Genomic DNA, 18,146 nt, shown 5'->3' on the forward strand with positions numbered 1-18,146 from the left:
GATGGCCGTGAACAGGCTCGTCAATAAAATCAGTGCAATGGCATTAAATGTTCACCAACCGCATTGAAACAACATGCTGGAATTGCTTTTTTTTTTCACGTTTAAAAAAAATATGTTTCATCAGTTGCAGCGTTTATCCTTATCTAAAATTGCCTGATTTCTTTTAACAGTCACCTTAAAATTTCTTAATCGATCAATCGTAAAAAGTTTGGAAGTCACATAAAAATTGCTTCATCTTTCTAAAATGAAGAACTTTTTAAAAATCTCATTAACAATCTTGAGACTGAGACGGAATAATGTATTCATTTTATAATTTCTCAATAATTTAGTTTCATCCTCAATGAAAAACAATGCTTTTCTTGCAAAACTCAGGACACTTTCTTTGTTGCATGGATGTTCAGCTTTGAAAAGCTGAAAATAATTATTTAAAAAAGATTTGCACATATTTAAGTCGCAGTGAGAGGTGCGCTTCTTCGTTGCCTCATTAATGTGGTGTGTTTAATTATAAACGTCGGTAAATCATGCATGAAACACATTATATCAGTACATAACGTAATCTATACGTCTGCTGACGTAATTGTGCTCCTTCCGCAAGGGCCCCTTACGCTGCGTTGCTAAGCAACCGCTTAAAACAACCAAGCGGAATCGTCTCGTGCTTGAATTGAATTCATAAGATATAAAGAAACGCGAATAGCGAATGGAGCGAGAGTTAGACGAGGACGAGTTGCAGGATTTGTACGCGTGGATAGATAAAATTCGTCTTTCAAGACCAAAAAGAAACATCGCCAATGACTTCAGCGATGGAGGTACTTCAAGCTAGGCTAAAGCTAAAAACCAATACTCGGGCATCAATGTAATGAAAGTCATTGTGGAATCCACTTTGACAAAGATAAAAGTTCTTAGTTTTAATTTACAATGACAAACATATTATGTTCATGGATGCGAAGTCGTAAAAATCACGTCAAGTGGACGTGAAGTTTTTATGTACTTCTTGTATTGAGTCACAAGAGTAGACTTTTTCATAATGATGTGTGTTTTTTTATTGTTGATTTTATTTGGTGTTTTATATATTTATATATACACAGTGTGTATATCTATCTATCTATATATATATATATATATATATATATATATATATATATATTCGGGCTTGAGAAAATGTAGTCGGATGGTGACTAAGAGAGGAAGGGTAGTCCGCACTGAAGGGGTCTCACTCCCAGAAGGAACAATAACAGACATTGAGGACAGCTACAAGTACCTTGGTATACCACAAGCCAATGGCAACCTCGAACTGGCAACAAGGAAAGCGGCTACGGCCAAATACCTCCAGCGAGTGAGGCAAGTCCTAAGAAGCCAGCTCAATGGCAAGAATAAGACCCGGGCAATAAACAGCTATGCCCTGCCAGTGATCAGATACCCTGCAGGAATAATAAGGTGGCCAAAGGAAGAGATTCAGACCACGGACGTTAAGACCCGAAAGCTCCTAACCATGCATGGAGGGTTCCATCCCAAATCCAGCACCCTGAGACTGTACGCAAGCCGAAAGGAAGGAGGCCGGGGACTAGTGAGTGTGAGAGCCACTGTCCAGGATGAAACATCCAAGCTCCATGAATACATCAAGGAGAAGGCTCAAACGGATGACGTACTCAGAGAATGTCTCAGACAATGGGGAACAGAAGATGAGGCGGTGGAAGAGGGACCATCATGGGAGGACAAGCCCCTACACGGGATGTACCACCGGACCATAACTGAAGTGGCTGATCTCAAGAAGTCCTATCAGTGGCTAGAGAGGGCTGGCCTGAAGGACAGCACAGAGGCACTCATCCTGGCTGCTCAGGAGCAGGCCTTGAGCACCAGAGCCATCGAGGCCCAGATATACCACACCAGACAAGACCCAAGGTGTAGGTTGTGCAAAGAGGCACCTGAGACAATACAACACATAACTGCAGGGTGTAAGATGCTGGCAGGGAAAGCCTACATGGAACGCCATAACCAGGTGGCTGGCATAGTCTACCGAAACATCTGTGCGGAGTATGGATTGGAAACCCCAAGGTCAAAATGGGAAACACCTCCGAAGGTGGTGGAGAATGACAGAGCGAAGATCCTGTGGGACTTCCAGATCCAGACTGACAAGATGGTAATGGCGAACCAACCAGATATCGTGATCATAGATAAAGGGCAGAGGAAAGCCGTTGTAGTGGATGTAGCGGTCCCAAGTGATGGAAACATCAGGAAGAAGGAACATGAGAAACTGGAGAAATACCAAGGGCTCAGAGAGGAGCTGGAGAGAGCCTGGAAGGTAAAGGTGACAGTCGTGCCTGTGGTGGTCGGAGCACTCGGGGCAGTGACCCCCAAACTAGATGAGTGGCTGCAACAGATCCCGGGAACAACATCGGACATCTCAGTCCAGAAATGTGCAGTGCTGGGAACAGCAAGGATACTGCGCAGAACCCTCAAGCTTCCTGGCCTCTGGTAGAGGACCCGAGCTGAATGAGGGACGGACACCACCCAAGTGGTGAGACGAGGATTTTTTTTATATATATGGATGGATTGGACAGACTGGATCGATGGATGGAAAAAAGTATTCTGGGCCAACAAATCAAACAACAGTCGTGGTACCTGGGCATTTTGCCCCATCTACACTGCTGCACAAATAAGTTAATTGTGTGCTCTGCATAACATTATATGAGTTAATATTTTATGAATGTATTGGCTTTCTGTCCGCAGTGATGGTGGCTGAGGTCATCAAACATTTCTTCCCAAAGATTATCGACTTGCACAACTACACTCCTGCCAGCTCCACTCAGCAAAAACTCAGCAATTGGAACCTCCTTAACAGGCGAGATGCAACACATCGTTTGTGCATTTATATATCAAATTTAAATTTTTAAAAACATAAATAAAGATTTGGAGGCAAATCCTCTTGCAGGCTATACACAGACAGACCTCAGGAAGTCGGTTTCCCACTGCTGCATAAGATGTGCACTGGTAATTAATGATGTGAGTGGCCAGTGAGTGTGTATCCTAAACATACTTGACTTGAGAGTTCCTGTGCTGTCTTTGTTTGGCCATGACCGAGGAACAAATTTACACTGTGTAAATATTTTTTACAGTATAGCTCAGAAATATCGTCATTCTGATGGAAAATGGGCACAATGGGAATTCACTCTCACCCACCACTCTCAGTAAGCCCGTCAAGATATTCAGTGGCTGAACTTAGCTAAACTCTCTTGATCTGGCTGTGAGAACCAGTCCAAACACTGTCCTGAACCATTTCAAGGGCACAGGGCCAGCCCCTGAGGATCCCTGTAGTGTTAATCATCACAACATGCAACGTTGCTTTTAAAACGCCTTCCATCTGCTGCTTCTTTCCTAATTGCAGACAGATGTGTGTGTGCGTTGTTCAGTGTCAGTTTTGCAAACACAGGAAGGTGTTTTCCAAGCTGAACTTCCACGTACCTGAGAAGTCAGTGAAGAAGATTATACTGCGATCTGCGGGGGTAATCGAGAGTGTGCTGAGCGGCCTCAGAGAGAAGATACAACAGAAGTTGGACCATAAGCTACACACCATATCAGTATGTGATGCAAGCCTACATTGAAATGTATTGTGTGCATCACTAAATGTCTACTTTCAATACAGGATTTGGAATACTATGACACCAGGAACCCAGAGAAAACCCTCACAGGTAACTTTATCCTTGATTCTTTTACTCCAAGAGAATTCGTACTACATCCCATCCATTTTCTATATTGCTTCTCTTCATTAGGGTCGCACGTGAGTTAGAGCCTATCCTAGCTGACTTGGCGTGAAAGGCGGGATATACCCTAGATGGGTCCGCAGCCAATCGCATCGCGCATATACTGAAAACAAACATCCACACTCAATTTCACACCAATAGACAATTCTGACCTAGCATGCATGGAATGTAGGAAAAAGCTGGAGTACAAATATGTTTCCAAATAGTTTATTAAAAATTAATATTTAGTGGTGCTTACAGGTTTGATTATTTTTTTGAGTCACCTCGCTGCTGAAAATGCCAGTATCATCACTTATTTCCCCATTGAAATGAATCGATAGGCCATTAATCCCAAAAAGTTTTGTTTCTAATAAGGAGAATTACCACTCTATAATATTGTCCTTATCGAAAGAAGTAATAACAATTTTATAGACTGCAAAGAACATTTTGTGGGTTTAATACTGCAATCCATTTCATTGTGCTGTTCCATATGATATGCCCACCTTGGCCAATTTGAGGGAGTAATTAATATATGATACAGTCACGCAGACACAAACAAAATAGAGTACTCTTCTTCTATTACCGTGACTACTTAAATTGTTGGAATATTAGTTATTTCGTGAAGGATAAAGAATATATGACTGTGAGTATTGTTAAGCATGTCAATTTTCATTCCATGTTAGCATTAAATTAGAGGGCCATTCAGACAGAAACATTCTTTGGTTGTTTTAAATCAAAAACGTGTAATTGTCTTAGTTTGATGGGAGTGGCGAGAAGCCTTTTTTTTTCCTAAAATTGTTGGCTAGTTTCCAAAGTGCTGCTGTTTTACAAATTTGCAGCCGTGGCGATTTGAAAATTGCTATATTGCAACGTCGATTTGAATTTGATTAATAGCTCAAATATGATACCTTTTTACATGCTGATTCTAGAGGATTTTCCCCTGATCCGCTCTGCTACCCGCCCCGTAAGTGCATGTCTTCCTGTCCAGATCATCGTGACCACACACACACACACACACACACACACACGCACACACACACACACACGCATGTGACAAGCAAATGTCGCAACCTTTTGGGCGTCAGTCGCTGACGCGGCTCTCTTCCAATTCTCGCACCTCATCCGTACCCGCCAAATAACTTTGTGAGCTGACCTCAGACCAGCTCCTCTTTCCTCTCCTCCCCTCCACCCTGCGCGCTATCATAGAGAGAGACACAGAGCACACATCCTTATATCAGCAGATGCCCTTATCACTGACTAAAGATCAGCATGGCAGAACTTCAAGGCCGTCCCTCCCTTGTTCTGCTTCTGCTCATCACACTCATTCTCTGACACCCCCCCCCCCCCACCACCTCCCCATTGTTTGGGCTGGGAAGATTTACTGGACCGCTTAGTGTGTCCAACAACAGCAAACTAGTCACCTATTTTAAAAGAGCTGACATGATTGTGGAGGGAGTCTCACTTTTTTTTCTTCTCTTTGCTTCAGAGTTTAGTCAGTGTGAGGCCCGATATCTGTCCGAGATGGTACGTGAGGAGGTGAAACGGGATGACAAATTAAAAATGGAGACAAGGTAACCAAATCAAACTTGACGTATTTCACTTCCATCTACCAAATAAACAAACAAACAAAAAAACGGAAGGAAGGAAATAGCCAGGTTGCATAAAAATGCACACCCTTCAGGTCAAACTGATATAATGCTTTACTTCGAGTATGCCGTATGTTTTGTAAGAAAAGCTGTCCGTCAAGCAAAGACGAATGAGGAATACGGGTGATTATTGTCCCGTGTTAGACACGGCCAGGCCTTACCAGAAACCTTTCACAGCCTCCGGTAGTTTTCTTCTGGTCTTTTCAGCAATTTTGGCAAATACATCTCTTGTTTCAGTCACTGCTGTGCCATTGAACGGCTTGGAAATGTTTTGAAATAATCTCCTCTACATTGTAAAGATGTTCTCTGTAAAATAACAGTAGATTGCTGGCAGCAGGGACGCCAGTAATTTACTGTCCTGTAATTTATTAAGTAAGTATACTACTGTATTTGGAATTACATTATGTTATCATCAGAAAACAGTGGGTGGTGTAGCAATTTTAACACCGCATTTTACCACAGTTACCTACTGTTCTTGTTGACAGACTGATTTCAATGCTAATGAATATTTATACAACACAACTTTATTTCACAGTATTTTACAATTATTTTTTCACAATAAAATTACAGAAATTTGTTTCAGTGTAATTGATGAAGCGTGAACTATTCAACATTTTTCCCTGAAACGATTTGACTTTCTTTTGCAATGGAATTGTCTCAGTTTCACAGTTCATTTCCAAGATGGAAAGATGTCTGACGTGAGTCATCATTCCCTCATTTTTTTTTTCATTTCATCATGTCAACTGGGTATGAGGATTTTTTTGTGTATCCACTTTGATTTTTTTTTTTCATTTCATCATGTCAACTGGGTATGTGGATTTTTTTGTGTATCCACTTTGAAAAAAAAATTGGCCTTTGATGTTGCAGCAAACTACAACACACAGCTCAGTTTTACTCCAACATGGACCCAGCGGTGCGCCAAATTCTAAAGGAAAAAGAGCATGCAGCCATGGCTTTGCAGGAGACAGTGGAGGTACACATACACGCACGCGCGCACACACACACACACACACACACACACACACACACACACACACACACACACACACACATTTCAATCTGGGAAACACATCGCTTAACTTGTCAGCCTATTTTCATTCTCTGCTGGAAAAAAGCAGGTCATACAGACATTTTGTGGGGGGGGGGGGGTGCACACATATATGGCACAAGCTGTGTCAGCAGTGATTCGTGAGTCAGTTTTACCTCAGCGGATATAACTCAATGTGTGACAACATCTGCATGTGAGGCAAGAGGCGACAGAAGGACACAAACATGCAACACTTCCTCTTTTTTTTTTCCTCACTCATTGCTGACTTTCATCCAATGCACTGCCTGTTGTTTTCTCTTCTCCGCGTTGGCTTGTGTGTGTGCGTAGATCCTGCAAATGAAGGTGAGCAAGTTGGAGCGCCTGATACAGCTAAAGGACATGCGGATAGATGACATGAGGCACAATCTGGAGATGTGTACCTGTCTGAAAGGAAAGCACACAGATTCTAAACCCAACAGCATTTAAGCACTGAAAAGCAATACTTTTATTTGCTTATCTTCAATTCATCCCTTACAAAAAAAAAGGTCTCATATATTTCACGGTCAAATTTTTTTCCCCTATTGGAAATAATGGAAATTTTAATAATTTTTTCATCTCACAAAAGTGAAAAAGAAGTTACTCTGAAATGGCATAAGCCAGAAAGTGACCCATGTAGTAGCAAGTCAGTCAGCAACTAGCGATGGTAGTAGCTAGCTAACATCAGCAGTTGACTTCACTGCTCGGACATTAATTCTTTTCAGCCTTATAATCTTTTCTTGTTGAGTCTGGTTAAGGATTTTTGGAATATTAAAAAAAAAAGCCTCAGAATGACAAAAGAACAAAAACAGAGTTACCGGTAATCATTTGATGCGAGAGGAACTGAGCATTGGTAACACTTAGGACATTTCCAGAAAAATGTTGTGACATATCACCATCTGTTTTTTTTGTGTTTTTTTTTTTTTTAAAGGAGAACACTGAGAATTTTGTTGGCTTTAGTACAAAAGTATTAGTCCAAAATTGACTGATTAAATTGTCACGAGAACACAAGTTCAGTAACTCTTGTAGGCTGACTAAATTGTCGCGAGAACACAGGTTCAGTAACTCTTATAGGCCAAAATCGGCCGAACTTATTTGTGGTCAGGTATAAACTTAAGTATCCGACAACAATATAATAGTAATGGATTTAAAATATACTGCAAGGGATCCTTCTTCATAGTCACATATAGTAATTTTAGTACATTGTATTTAAGATCTAACAAGTCAAGAATACTTAAACATAACACGAATGTAGTCCGGTTCTAGAATAGAGATTAGATTAGAGAGATAGAAGATTTCTCGAATGCATACGTTATTCATCCATAAAATGCTGAAAATTATTTTTGAGTTACAATTAATAGTGAATTCAATTTTTTTTTTATAAGGGAAGACTATAAAATACACCAGCAACTTTATTTGTTGTATCTATTTATCAAAGATTTAAGTAAAGGAGATTTACTGTACAGTATATTTATTTGCCTTTATTGTGATTTACTAAGACTGTAGAGAGTATTGAGTTGATGCATTTTTTTATGAAGTCCCGCTCTGCGTGAAATCTGAATGTGCTTTTTTTTTTTAACATATCTGCAATCCTTTGTACAGCTTGTACCGTCTGACCACCCCGTGCTCAATAAATTGTCTAACTGCTTTATTTTCCCAACGTGACTTGTTGAGAAATAAGCTGCGAACACAATGACATGCAGTGTTAGGTTTACTCACAAGCACTGTCAGTTCCTCAGACTCATCTAAAAGTGCTACAACTTATTTTTAAAGCAACTCCTGTTCCCGGTCAAGTGTGATTTTTGCTTATAGATAGCACAATTTTTACCACCGTTAACAAGATGAGGCTGACAGGTGTAAGAATAAGTTATTGATGATTCAGCAGCATGGCCTGTTCTAGTCTAATGAGAAAGCATTTGCTCATGTTCGAAAGCTGACACAAGTAGGTCATTTTGGAATAGGCTAGCTTGAAGACAGAAAAGCACTCAAGACTAAACCATAAAACAGTCTTGATCATTATTTAACATTTCGAAAGGAAAACAACGTCCTAGCTATTTCGCAGACATAAACAACATAACTCAGATACTGTCCGTTTCCCCCCATTTGTACAAGATCGTATTGCCAGGCAGAATTTGTGCTCCCCTTTGCCAAAGAAAATAAACATACTATAGCAAAGTTACCTACAATGCCGATTCTTTAGCAAGGGGAAGTGCTACTTTCAAGAGTGAAAATACAAACAGTGCTGACTTAATAGTGGCTTGCACGTGCTTTACAGTTCACATACGCTTCTTATGATAAATTTCACATCGATTTCACAATCAAATCACTATTCTGAGAGAAAAATAAGAAAAAGATATGCAGCATTTTCCAACTGACATGAATGGAAATAACCTACCCCCCCCCCAAAAAAACACTGAACAACTGCAAAGTATAGGTATAGATTTTTGAGATACTAGCCATAGCTCAGCCCATTTTTTTGTTTTGAGTTGCAAGCCAACACAAAAAGTGCAGTAACACACGTAGACAGACAATATGACAATACTCACAAGCATATATTCTTTGTCTTATATGAAAGATGACTAATAGTTCTGCAGCTTCCTGAGCCACTTAGGTGTGAACATCTTCAAGTATTTATTCTGTCTGTATTATACTGCACCCTCATGGCCAAGACACACAACCCGTTATTAAAGCATTAGTGCTCTTCTTTTTGCCCCCAAAAAGTTTTTTTGTTGATTTTTGGCGCCGCGACAATGGATTGATGGCCTTTTCTAATGAGGAAGATGATTTGCGACGCAATTGCTTTTATTTGGAAGAGTGGTCAAGAACAAATTCAAATTGTAAATTAAGGCACCAGTGTTCTCAAAAAATGCTCTCCAACAGATAAGAGTTGATTTATGTAGAATGAAGCAAAAGTAACAAGTTTAAAGTCGAAATAAAATGAATAGTCATAGATCGAATATGGCTTGTGAGAGTATTATTGTTGGATGACAAAGAGCTGAGTAAGGGGCAGAAAACAGTGAAAGAGCAGTAAAAAATAGAGTTATTCGTAAAGGTGATGTTTTTAGCATGAGTGTGAAACTCCAGCACACAGGATTGGAATGTAAGGGCGAAGAAGCAGAGTACAAAGCTGCACTGATGACTGAATCACCCTGTCACTCTTCTTTTGAATCTAAGGATCATTCCAGATCCTCACACCAGATAGCCACGCCCTAAATGTGGTGGGCTTCAGCAGACAGGGACTTGACCCGACTTCCTGACGGCACCAGACCACCCATTTAACTGAACACAGTCAACATCAATATTAGCGTTAGCAAGGCTTATTTGTCTTGCACAAAGTAATGAAATCTGGGTCAGATGCTCAGTATTAAAAAAAATATCTAGGCAAGAAAGGCAATTGCCTCTGTCCCGAGCCAAAGAAGGCCAAGTGAGATGGCTGATATTTGTCCTTGCCAGTGACACAACTGGAACTCCATCAACCCAGCCACAGTGGGGCCCCCTTCTAACAATGTTTATTGAAGGCAGGCTTTGCTGATGATAATTATTTAATTAAACATATCTTTACTTATAACCATACTGGTTTTTATTTTGGGAGACATCTACCTATATGGCAGGGGTCCCCAACCTTTTTTGCCCCACGGACCGGTTTATGTCAGACACTATTTTCAGGGACCGGTATTTGAGATGTGGCAGATTAATACAACAAAATAATATGGTATGAGCTGCATGAAAACGGTGGTGTTTTCAAAATATAATAATAAACACATGGAACGTCTAATCCGACCGCAACACTGATCGCTATGGCAATGTTTAATGCCTTAAAAATACGATACAACGCAAATTCAAAGTGCATGAAAATGACGACTCACCACAGCCCCGAGCCTGATTTTCTGCAACTCGACGGTCCCATCTCGGGGTGATAGGAGACAATGACACCTCAAGTGTGTGGTTTATGTCCAGTCTACTTCGTAATTTTGTTTAAGTCGCCGTTGCTGCAGAAACTCCTCACCTCACACAGGTAGGATGTTGGAAATAGCAACAGTGCTATTGTGGCGATCTCAGAGTATTCAGCCATAACTTTAATCCAGTTGTCTCAAACGTACTTTTAAGTCCGCCGTCATTTGCGATCTCCAGCAGTTTTTAACTCATTTTGCGACCTCCAACGTTTTGTTTTTAGCGTAATCGGTCACGTGACGGAGAAGCGTGGTTTGACGTGAATCAAGTGTGACACAGACGGATGTAACGGATAATCCGGCAAATTTTCAAAATACAACATCTTTCCTATTCCGAAATAAATAAAACGGAATTAAGGCAAGTTCTTTCTGTGATGCCCGGTACCAAATGCCCTGCGGACCGGTCCCGGTCCGCGGACCGGCAGTTGGGGAGCACTGCTCTATGGGCCTTCTTGGCGTCTAGAAACGCCCCAAAATGGCTTGAATGTACTTGATAAAAGTGACCTTTTGGCTGGTAGCGGCTGTCTCAGTGACTAAGAGGAAGCCGTGCCTCACATGCTCACACATGTTGAGTGAGTGCCTCCTGCGTGAACAGCTGACCCTCCTTCGGGGACTATGGAGCTGTTAATGCATTTACATTGTGCTCATGATGACAAATGAGGAGTGACGCTGTGTATGTCGGACGAGTCATCCACACGTGGTCACAAACAACGATCACGTGTCAAAATCCCAGAATTTGTGTCTATTGTTTTTGGTGACTTATTCATTGAGCATTCGGGCTCTCAATTCCAGCTGTGCATTTGTGATGTCAGTGCTCCTCTTGTTGGAAACTATTGGAATTGCACCCCTGCAACTCTTCGCTGTGACGGAAATAACGTGTACGACTAAGAAACGTTTGTCAGCAATGCATCATATCTGTTCATGAATGCTGCATGCTGGAAATTATTTTAGTTGTCACGTTAGCATTTCTGCCGTACAGCTGTGGAGTTTGGGGTTCAAACCTCACTTTTCAGGGTACTCAAAGATGCTTTTACGTTGGTTTTAATCAATGTTTCCCAACATTTATTGAACTCTTGTATTTTAAAAGTATCTCACTTTTGGTACATCATAAACACACGACTGTAGCAGAATAATTGGGAGTATACTGGGAGACAGCAGCCAATACAAGTTTTTAGTGAGCAATTAAAACAATGTTGATTTGATTGACCGATTCAGAATATACGAAGGTGAATAATTCAGTCAATCAATGCATGGAGAAGAGAGGTACCAAAATAGGCTTTATTTAAGAACATTGGCAAAACATGTTTTGTTTTTTGCATATAAACCCTTTAAAAAACAAGGAGAAACAATTTTGGAGAATTTCACAGATTGTACAAAATCTCAACGAGAAGAAACAAAGAAATCATGTTGAGTGATTTATACCCCTCATTTGCATGGTTATTTGCAGCCGCCGCAACAGCAAGGGGAGGAAGAGTGCGGCCATTCGGCGGTCACGTAAACATCAGCGCATCTCTCAACACAAGTACTGTAGTAGCTTTCTCTCGGCTCACGTCGACACTGCTGCACCACAGTGTGACTGACCACCCTCATTGTTAAACCTGGCTAACTTGCATTTTCCTTAAACAAAGTCATGAAGAAGAAAAAGCCAAACGAGCCCCTGCACAAGCACTATTAATTAACTGCATTTTACACCAAAAAAAATTTCAAAAAGAGGATGATAGTGTTATTACAAGTTTTATTTTGTTTGGCAAAGACCGACACTGTGCAGTTTGTACACATCACAATGTGCTGACTTTCGAGCAGTTGTGTAACCTGTTACGCTTATTTTCCCGTGTCATAATCCCAGAACTTTCTTCTGATCCTACAATAGTAATCTTGAGCGCGACCCCAAGTTAACTTGAAAGGGATTTGCATTCAGATCCAGTACCACCATTAGGAAAAAGTCCCTGTGAGTATCTGACAAATTGTAATTTTCCTGAGATATCTCAATAAGCTCCAAACATAAAGCGTTGGCAGATATGAGCAGGCACAACTTTCATCATCAGCACCAGGCCACAACAAAACAAACCAGTACGGGCGCCCCGATCCGATATTGTTATCGCATATTGGTCCAATATCAGCCCAAAAAAAAACAGTACCGGATTATATGGGACGCCCCAAGATACCAGCGGACCAAATAAGAACAGGAAGCTCTTCCGCTGCAATGTGGTTTGAGTTCTCATGAGTATTTTCAAGTCGGTTTTCTTTTAGCAGCTGGCTAACGCCACAGTGCACTGTTTGACCCAAAACCAAGAAATGCCCAACTAGACATTAAAGGAATAAAGAAATGATTCATCTGCTGCTGACTGAACATCCCTCACAGAGAAATAACAAGCAAACAAATGGCCTCTTGTTTCTAATTTGTGTCACTTGCTGCATTCCAGTCTAGATAGGTCATGTCAACAACAATCATCATCTTTGCATACAAGGTTAGCCAAAAGCATTTAAAATAAAGTTAAACAAGCAAATTAGAGCGACTCCTTGCTGTCACCTTACAGGCAGATAAGCTTTCAGCAGGCTTTTCATTCTTATGCTGACTCCCCCCTCCCCCCCAAAAAGACAAAAAAATACAATTCCCTTTCATTATCTTCTTCCTTCTGCTTTTGAATCATCTCACATCCTCCCAATCTCTCTTTGCTGTTTTAAGACTCAATGCAAATGGCACTTTTAAGATTTCAGCCAGACCTGCTCGGGTGCCTAGGGGTGACTGTTTTCGCCTTTGAGTGGGCCGAGGTTTCCGTCCACAAACATGTTGGGGATGTCCTGACCAAAGTAGATCTTGCTATTGGTCGCTATGGCCTGGTACTTCATCAGCTCCAGGTACTCGGGGGTTAACTTCAGCTGCAAGACCGAGCGTATGCGATTGTTAAGCCATATAACCAGAATTTCACTCTTGTACAAAGTTCAACTTGTGCTGACTGAAACATTGAAACCAGCGACAAATTCAACTAGAGCAGGAACACAACACAAAGAGGAAATGTGATAATCATGTGTTTCGATTGTCTTATTGTACCATCATGAATGTCTTAAGACGGGCAGCACGTTGGACAAGCGTGTGCGTGTGTGTGTGTGTATACACAATGACTTGTACCTGGTTTGCTTCAGCAAACTTGGCAGCTGTGTAGTATTCCGCATCTGCCTTGGCCTTTTCCCTTGCCAGATAGGCGGCGTCTGAAGGAGACACATGACAAGACGAGACAGAAATATAATAAGTATGCATCTCAAGAGAAGAACAACTATTGTATGTGATGAAGCAAAGCAGCTGACCCTCGATTTCGGAGATCCTCTTCTCTGTCTCTTTCTCCATCACTTTCTGCTGAAAGTGGATCTCGGCTACCTGAGCGACTTTTTGAGCCTCTACAGACAACAAAGAAAAAACACAGCAGGTGGGTTTTGTGGTGAGCAGAATTGGAGAGTGTGCAAATTAAACCACCAGCAAAAAAAAAAAACCTGCATTTACCGATAATGGCTTTCTTCCTCTCAGTCTCCGCCTCCTTCTCCACCACCTTCTGGGTCTGAGCGGTAATTAGGAGACGTGTCTTCTCTGCTTCCCTACGCACGCACATAGATAAAACAGAAATTGACAGATACTTCACATTTGTCGTCATGTTCTTGAACTTACTTGGTGGGTCATTGGTCGAGAAATGAATGATACAGAGCGACTTGAGGTCACACTCACATGAGTTCAAAGTTCCTCCTGATAGACTCTGGGATCTTTGGCTTGGTTACACGGACAGCCTGCATCCGGTTGAGTTTGAGTGGGAAGAAAGAAAAAGGCCTTTGAAACCACTACACATTAATTTTGTACATAATGTGGTAACTTAGAATTGTCGCGTTAAAGATTTAAGACCAGTACAAGGGATTATTATGGATCATGGACAAGTCTGATGGCACCTAATGTCACTACTGACCATCATGTTAAGAAAAAAAAAACGGTGCCCTCGTGCTCGTCAGAGGAGACTTGAATCACATTCCTTTCTCTCATTAACAAATGTCGTTTTTTATGTTTCATTGCAGCTGTGTTTTTTTAAAGTGCTCTAAATAAAACTGAACAGAGTTTTTGCATGACCACCCTCACAAAACAAGAGGTCTTCAAATGGTATGGAACTGTAATAGCCAACTGGCCAAATGACATTTGTACAAAAGGTACCTGTATGGTAAGTCCAGGGGCCATCATAATCAGATCTTTCTGCAAGGCAGTCTTTAGGTTTTCATCAATGATATCTATACAAGAAAAACACCACATTTTTATAAATTGCACATGCTATGATAGCTCCCCGTTGATTTCAACATCCACGTAGAGACGAACCAAAGAGCTCTATGTAGACTTCCTGTAGTGTGTGCACACTGCAAAACTGGTTTAATTCATGGTGAATCTTGTTGAAAATGAGAGTTTTGTCATAGTCGGCCGTGTAGTTCCTCACTATGTCCACCACTAGAAACACAGCAGGAAGACAAAAAATCAAACTATTGTGACGCCGGGCAGTGGACAACAGTTGTATGTGAAAAGAAAGGGAACTATTGCAATTGATTCTGAACATTTTGTACCTGCTGAGGAGACCAGCATGTTGACAACCTCGATTCTGTCAAAATAGATCATCACCCCGCCGCTGTTAAGGAGATACAAAATGTGTCAATATCTCTGAACAACAAAACGAGGACTGAGGTCACTTTGAGCAAACACATTTTTGAAATACTTTTTATTTTATTCTCATATTTCTATGTATTCTAGCTATTCCTTTTTTTTGGACACATACAAGTTATGGAGGAAAAAGAAGCAAAATATTACAAATTCTGTCCTTTTGTACCTTGTTCCACATGGTACATTCTTGATCTCATCAGTCTGAAGGGTAGTCTGAAACATGTATGAACAATGAAATGACAATAACAGCTCAGATAACACAACAATTACAATATTTTTCTCCATTTTATGTTTAATGTAGCATTAAGATGAGGAGGCAACTATTTGAATGCGCAATTTATAGTTGCCTGTTACATTTGTGTGTGTTGAAACGCAATGTTAACTCGAACTTCCTCATTCGTGTGAGAATGATGCCAGAAGAGATTACCTGGACTGATCTGTAGGTGGTAATGAAAGGCAGCATGATATGATATCCGGGGCCATTGGGACCCGTCAGCAAAGCCCCACCCCTAAAAAGAGATTTTTAAAAAAGAGAGACTTCTGAAAAGATTTCGTAATAGCTGATTATCTGCTGATTACAGTGCAGGAGGATGGGGAAAGGGAAACAACCTGCAGGGCACAAAGTTATGAGCAAGTAAGGTCACACTGAATGTCTTACAAGAGAAACTTTTCAGCCGAACTTAATCCGATCTGTAACGGCAGTTTCTTTCTAAATAAATATTTCGATTCGACTTCAACTACCATCATAAAACCTTTTTTAACTTTATTAAGTTTTAGGTAACATTTTATTTACCATTCAACTGTTGTATAAGTACCAAGAGAAAAATCAACCACCGACTTATAAACCTAAAACAAAGAAAAAACCCTCACCAGCTCAAGACACCTGACTTACATTCAACAGAATGGCAAAAGGGAATAGCTTGTTGACAAGCTATTCTGGCCAGCTCTGCTCTAATGACATAAGCATCTGCTTCGTAAAATAATTTTATAAGGGTGTAACCCACCTTCTCCCCACAGTTTGATAGGCTAAGGTCCAGTTGCCAGTCACCCTAATAGGGGCTAGTTGTTTACAAAAAGGATGGACAGTAACATTTTTTTTAAAATTTAACCGCTGCCTGGTCTTTCTACTTTGGGCTTACTACTCTGCTGTATTTCATGTTAGATTCTGATCTAAAGAGTCAGTGTTAACAATACCTGTAGTAGACAGCAAGGTGGCCTTCCTCTATTTTGTGAATGGAGGAATGTAGCAAGACAGCCGTCACCCCTGCTATTGCTGCAAACACAGCCCCGACATGCGGCATCATCCTCACTGGCTCTCACCTGCAGACAGACGTTCATTATTTAAACATTTTAGAATGTTTAAATAGGTATAGTAAACAGGATGGAGTTAATGTTCTGCCTTTTTATCACAAGCGATTAAAACAAGTGCAGCCAAACAGGACTGGCGTGAAATAAAAGTTATTTGGAATAATTTACCAAATGATATGAGCAAAATAAAATGGGTGGTTCATGTTTTTATTGTATCGACTATTGATTGTGTCTTTGCTTTCAACCTACTTGTTGGTCGTGCATATCAGTGTTTGACGGTTCTGCGCTATAATGTAATTGGTGATTCAATTCACCTTATGTTGTATTTTTCAATTGCCATTTAGGTTGTCAACTACAGTGATTCCCAATCCCGTTATTATGCCAGGAGAGATCATCAGGTATACTGCAGGAAATAATCCAAGTTCACTTAATTGGTCCAAAATGTAAACTTTTGGCTCTTTCTCTGTCTTCACCTCAATTCCTGCAAGCGTTTCAGCTTTAGTGTTCAGCTAAAAAGATCTACATTTCACATTCTGCGAGTACATTTTGCGGAGATTTTTCTAATGTCAAATGTGGCTTGGCTCAATAAATGTTATGAAACGCTGGTCTACTGCATGTCATCGATTTCTGTTGCACTGCATTTTATTTATGTACCGCTGTCTCTTGTTTTCTTTTGCCTTTTGGGCATTCACTACGATGTTTCACACGTATGAAATAAGATGACACATCTCAAGGGGTTGCACGAAATGGCACGCGTTCCAATTTATGTAACAACCCCATTGTTTCGTGGTTCTGGGGTAACATTCAGCTATCCACATCGAATAGGATAAAAAATACCGGTACTCATATATTTCAATAATTATAAATAAATTGTCTCGTTGTCTGGGACTGCTGGTCGCACTAATTCCGTCGTTATAACAGTTTGATTTTTTATGCAAATAAATACAGCCATATTAGTAATGACCACATCCACAGAATCCTTTCAATTTAAATACGTAAACCGCAACGTTAGAACAACCACACAACTGTCGCGACGGTTCATTTTTACAGTGGCAGGTGACAATTACTATACAGCTAACAGGCATTAGCACACCGTTCGGCATGAAGACAGAATGAGTTCCATGGAACTATCATCAACCAAAAGCATTCTTGTGACAATGAAGACATACTTAAAACGCAACAGACCCATAGCTGACAGCCAAACGACTCTAGATAGCCATAGTTAGCCGTGTAGCTATGGTTCACTACCGGGGGGCGGATTGATAACGTCCGCGAGCCATATAGCGAGGCGTAACCCTGTTTTGGACGAAACCACCCTAAAACGTGTAACAAAGTGCGAATGTCGAGTTGAATAACAAGTTGTAGTAAAATGAAATTACCACTATCGCGAACAATCACCTCTTCTGGTGTGCATTCAAGGGCTCAACCGCCTCCCACAGATTTGGTTTTACTCGTTACAGTGCTGCATTCACGAACTGTCGGAATGATTAGACGCTTCGATAAGGGAAAAGTCGTTCTCATACTTTTTACACCAAATTAACACTTAAAAATTGTCGCTATCATTGTATCACCATCACGGCAAACTTTCAAAAGTAGTACTTCAGAAGGCCAGCATACTAATCGAAAGGGGAACATACGTTTGATAAATATCGATAACATTAAAATGTATTAAATTGTACTCCAATAAACAAATCTACGCAGAAAGAGAGACCGAGTGTCACACCTCATGTAATACAGGGGGGGGCATCAGGTATTTCGGGA

The 18,146-nt window shown here is 40.7% G+C and overlaps 2 protein-coding genes across 5 annotated transcripts; one reads left to right on the forward strand and one right to left on the reverse strand.

Moving 5' to 3' along the window:
- Positions 1–47: 47 nt before the first annotated feature.
- On the forward strand, positions 48–8,100 carry spef1 (sperm flagellar 1). 2 transcript variants are annotated; one of them, XR_007964705.1, is made up of 8 exons: positions 48–806; positions 2,728–2,839; positions 3,428–3,575; positions 3,641–3,686; positions 5,224–5,308; positions 6,251–6,356; positions 6,759–6,955; positions 7,036–8,100. XR_007964705.1 is itself a non-coding variant. In XM_052079550.1 (7 exons), exons 1-7 carry the CDS (start codon positions 698–700, stop codon positions 6,894–6,896), a joined length of 744 nt encoding a protein of 247 aa, XP_051935510.1. In that variant the 5' UTR covers positions 48–697; the 3' UTR covers positions 6,897–8,100. The 2 variants fall into 2 exon arrangements, 1 of the variants encoding a protein (XP_051935510.1); XM_052079550.1 differs by having other exon boundaries at positions 6,759–8,100.
- A 3,547-nt stretch (positions 8,101–11,647) lies between these two features.
- Positions 11,648–17,937, reverse strand: erlin1 (ER lipid raft associated 1). 3 transcript variants are annotated; one of them, XM_052079536.1, is made up of 12 exons: positions 17,784–17,937; positions 16,272–16,397; positions 15,505–15,586; positions 15,244–15,290; positions 14,984–15,045; positions 14,745–14,870; positions 14,586–14,659; positions 14,115–14,173; positions 13,896–13,987; positions 13,703–13,792; positions 13,527–13,606; positions 11,648–13,276 (listed from the first exon to the last, which is right to left on the reverse strand). In XM_052079536.1, the coding sequence occupies exons 2-12, from the start codon at positions 16,379–16,381 to the stop codon at positions 13,133–13,135; spliced, it is 966 nt and encodes a 321-aa protein (XP_051935496.1). In that variant the 5' UTR covers positions 16,382–16,397; positions 17,784–17,937; the 3' UTR covers positions 11,648–13,132. The 3 variants fall into 3 exon arrangements, with proteins under 3 accessions (XP_051935496.1, XP_051935495.1, XP_051935497.1); XM_052079535.1 differs by having other exon boundaries at positions 17,765–17,919; XM_052079537.1 differs by lacking the exon at positions 17,784–17,937 and adding an exon at positions 17,555–17,697.
- Between the last annotated feature and the right edge of the window lie 209 nt (positions 17,938–18,146).

Source organism: Hippocampus zosterae, chromosome 11 (genome assembly GCF_025434085.1).
Source record: "Hippocampus zosterae strain Florida chromosome 11, ASM2543408v3, whole genome shotgun sequence".
NCBI lineage: Eukaryota > Metazoa > Chordata > Actinopteri > Syngnathiformes > Syngnathidae > Hippocampus > Hippocampus zosterae.

What these genes read in the sequence shown, in the direction of transcription:
- erlin1 (XM_052079536.1), bottom strand. Translation starts at nt 16,381, where the DNA reads ATGATGCCGCATGTCGGGGCTGTGTTTGCAGCAATAGCAGGGGTGACG. An exon ending in CACCTTGCTGTCTACTACAG is followed by an intron (nt 15,587 to 16,271) that starts GTATTGTTAACA and finishes ATCTCTTTTTAG; the next exon opens with GGGTGGGGCTTTGCTGACGG. An exon ending in CATGCTGGTCTCCTCAGCAG is followed by an intron (nt 14,871 to 14,983) that starts GTACAAAATGTT and finishes CTGTGTTTCTAG; the next exon opens with TGGTGGACATAGTGAGGAAC.
- spef1 (XM_052079550.1), top strand. Translation starts at nt 698, where the DNA reads ATGGAGCGAGAGTTAGACGAGGACGAGTTGCAGGATTTGTACGCGTGG. An exon ending in CAATGACTTCAGCGATGGAG is followed by an intron (nt 807 to 2,727) that starts GTACTTCAAGCT and finishes TTCTGTCCGCAG; the next exon opens with TGATGGTGGCTGAGGTCATC. An exon ending in CTTTGCAGGAGACAGTGGAG is followed by an intron (nt 6,357 to 6,758) that starts GTACACATACAC and finishes GTGTGTGCGTAG; the next exon opens with ATCCTGCAAATGAAGGTGAG.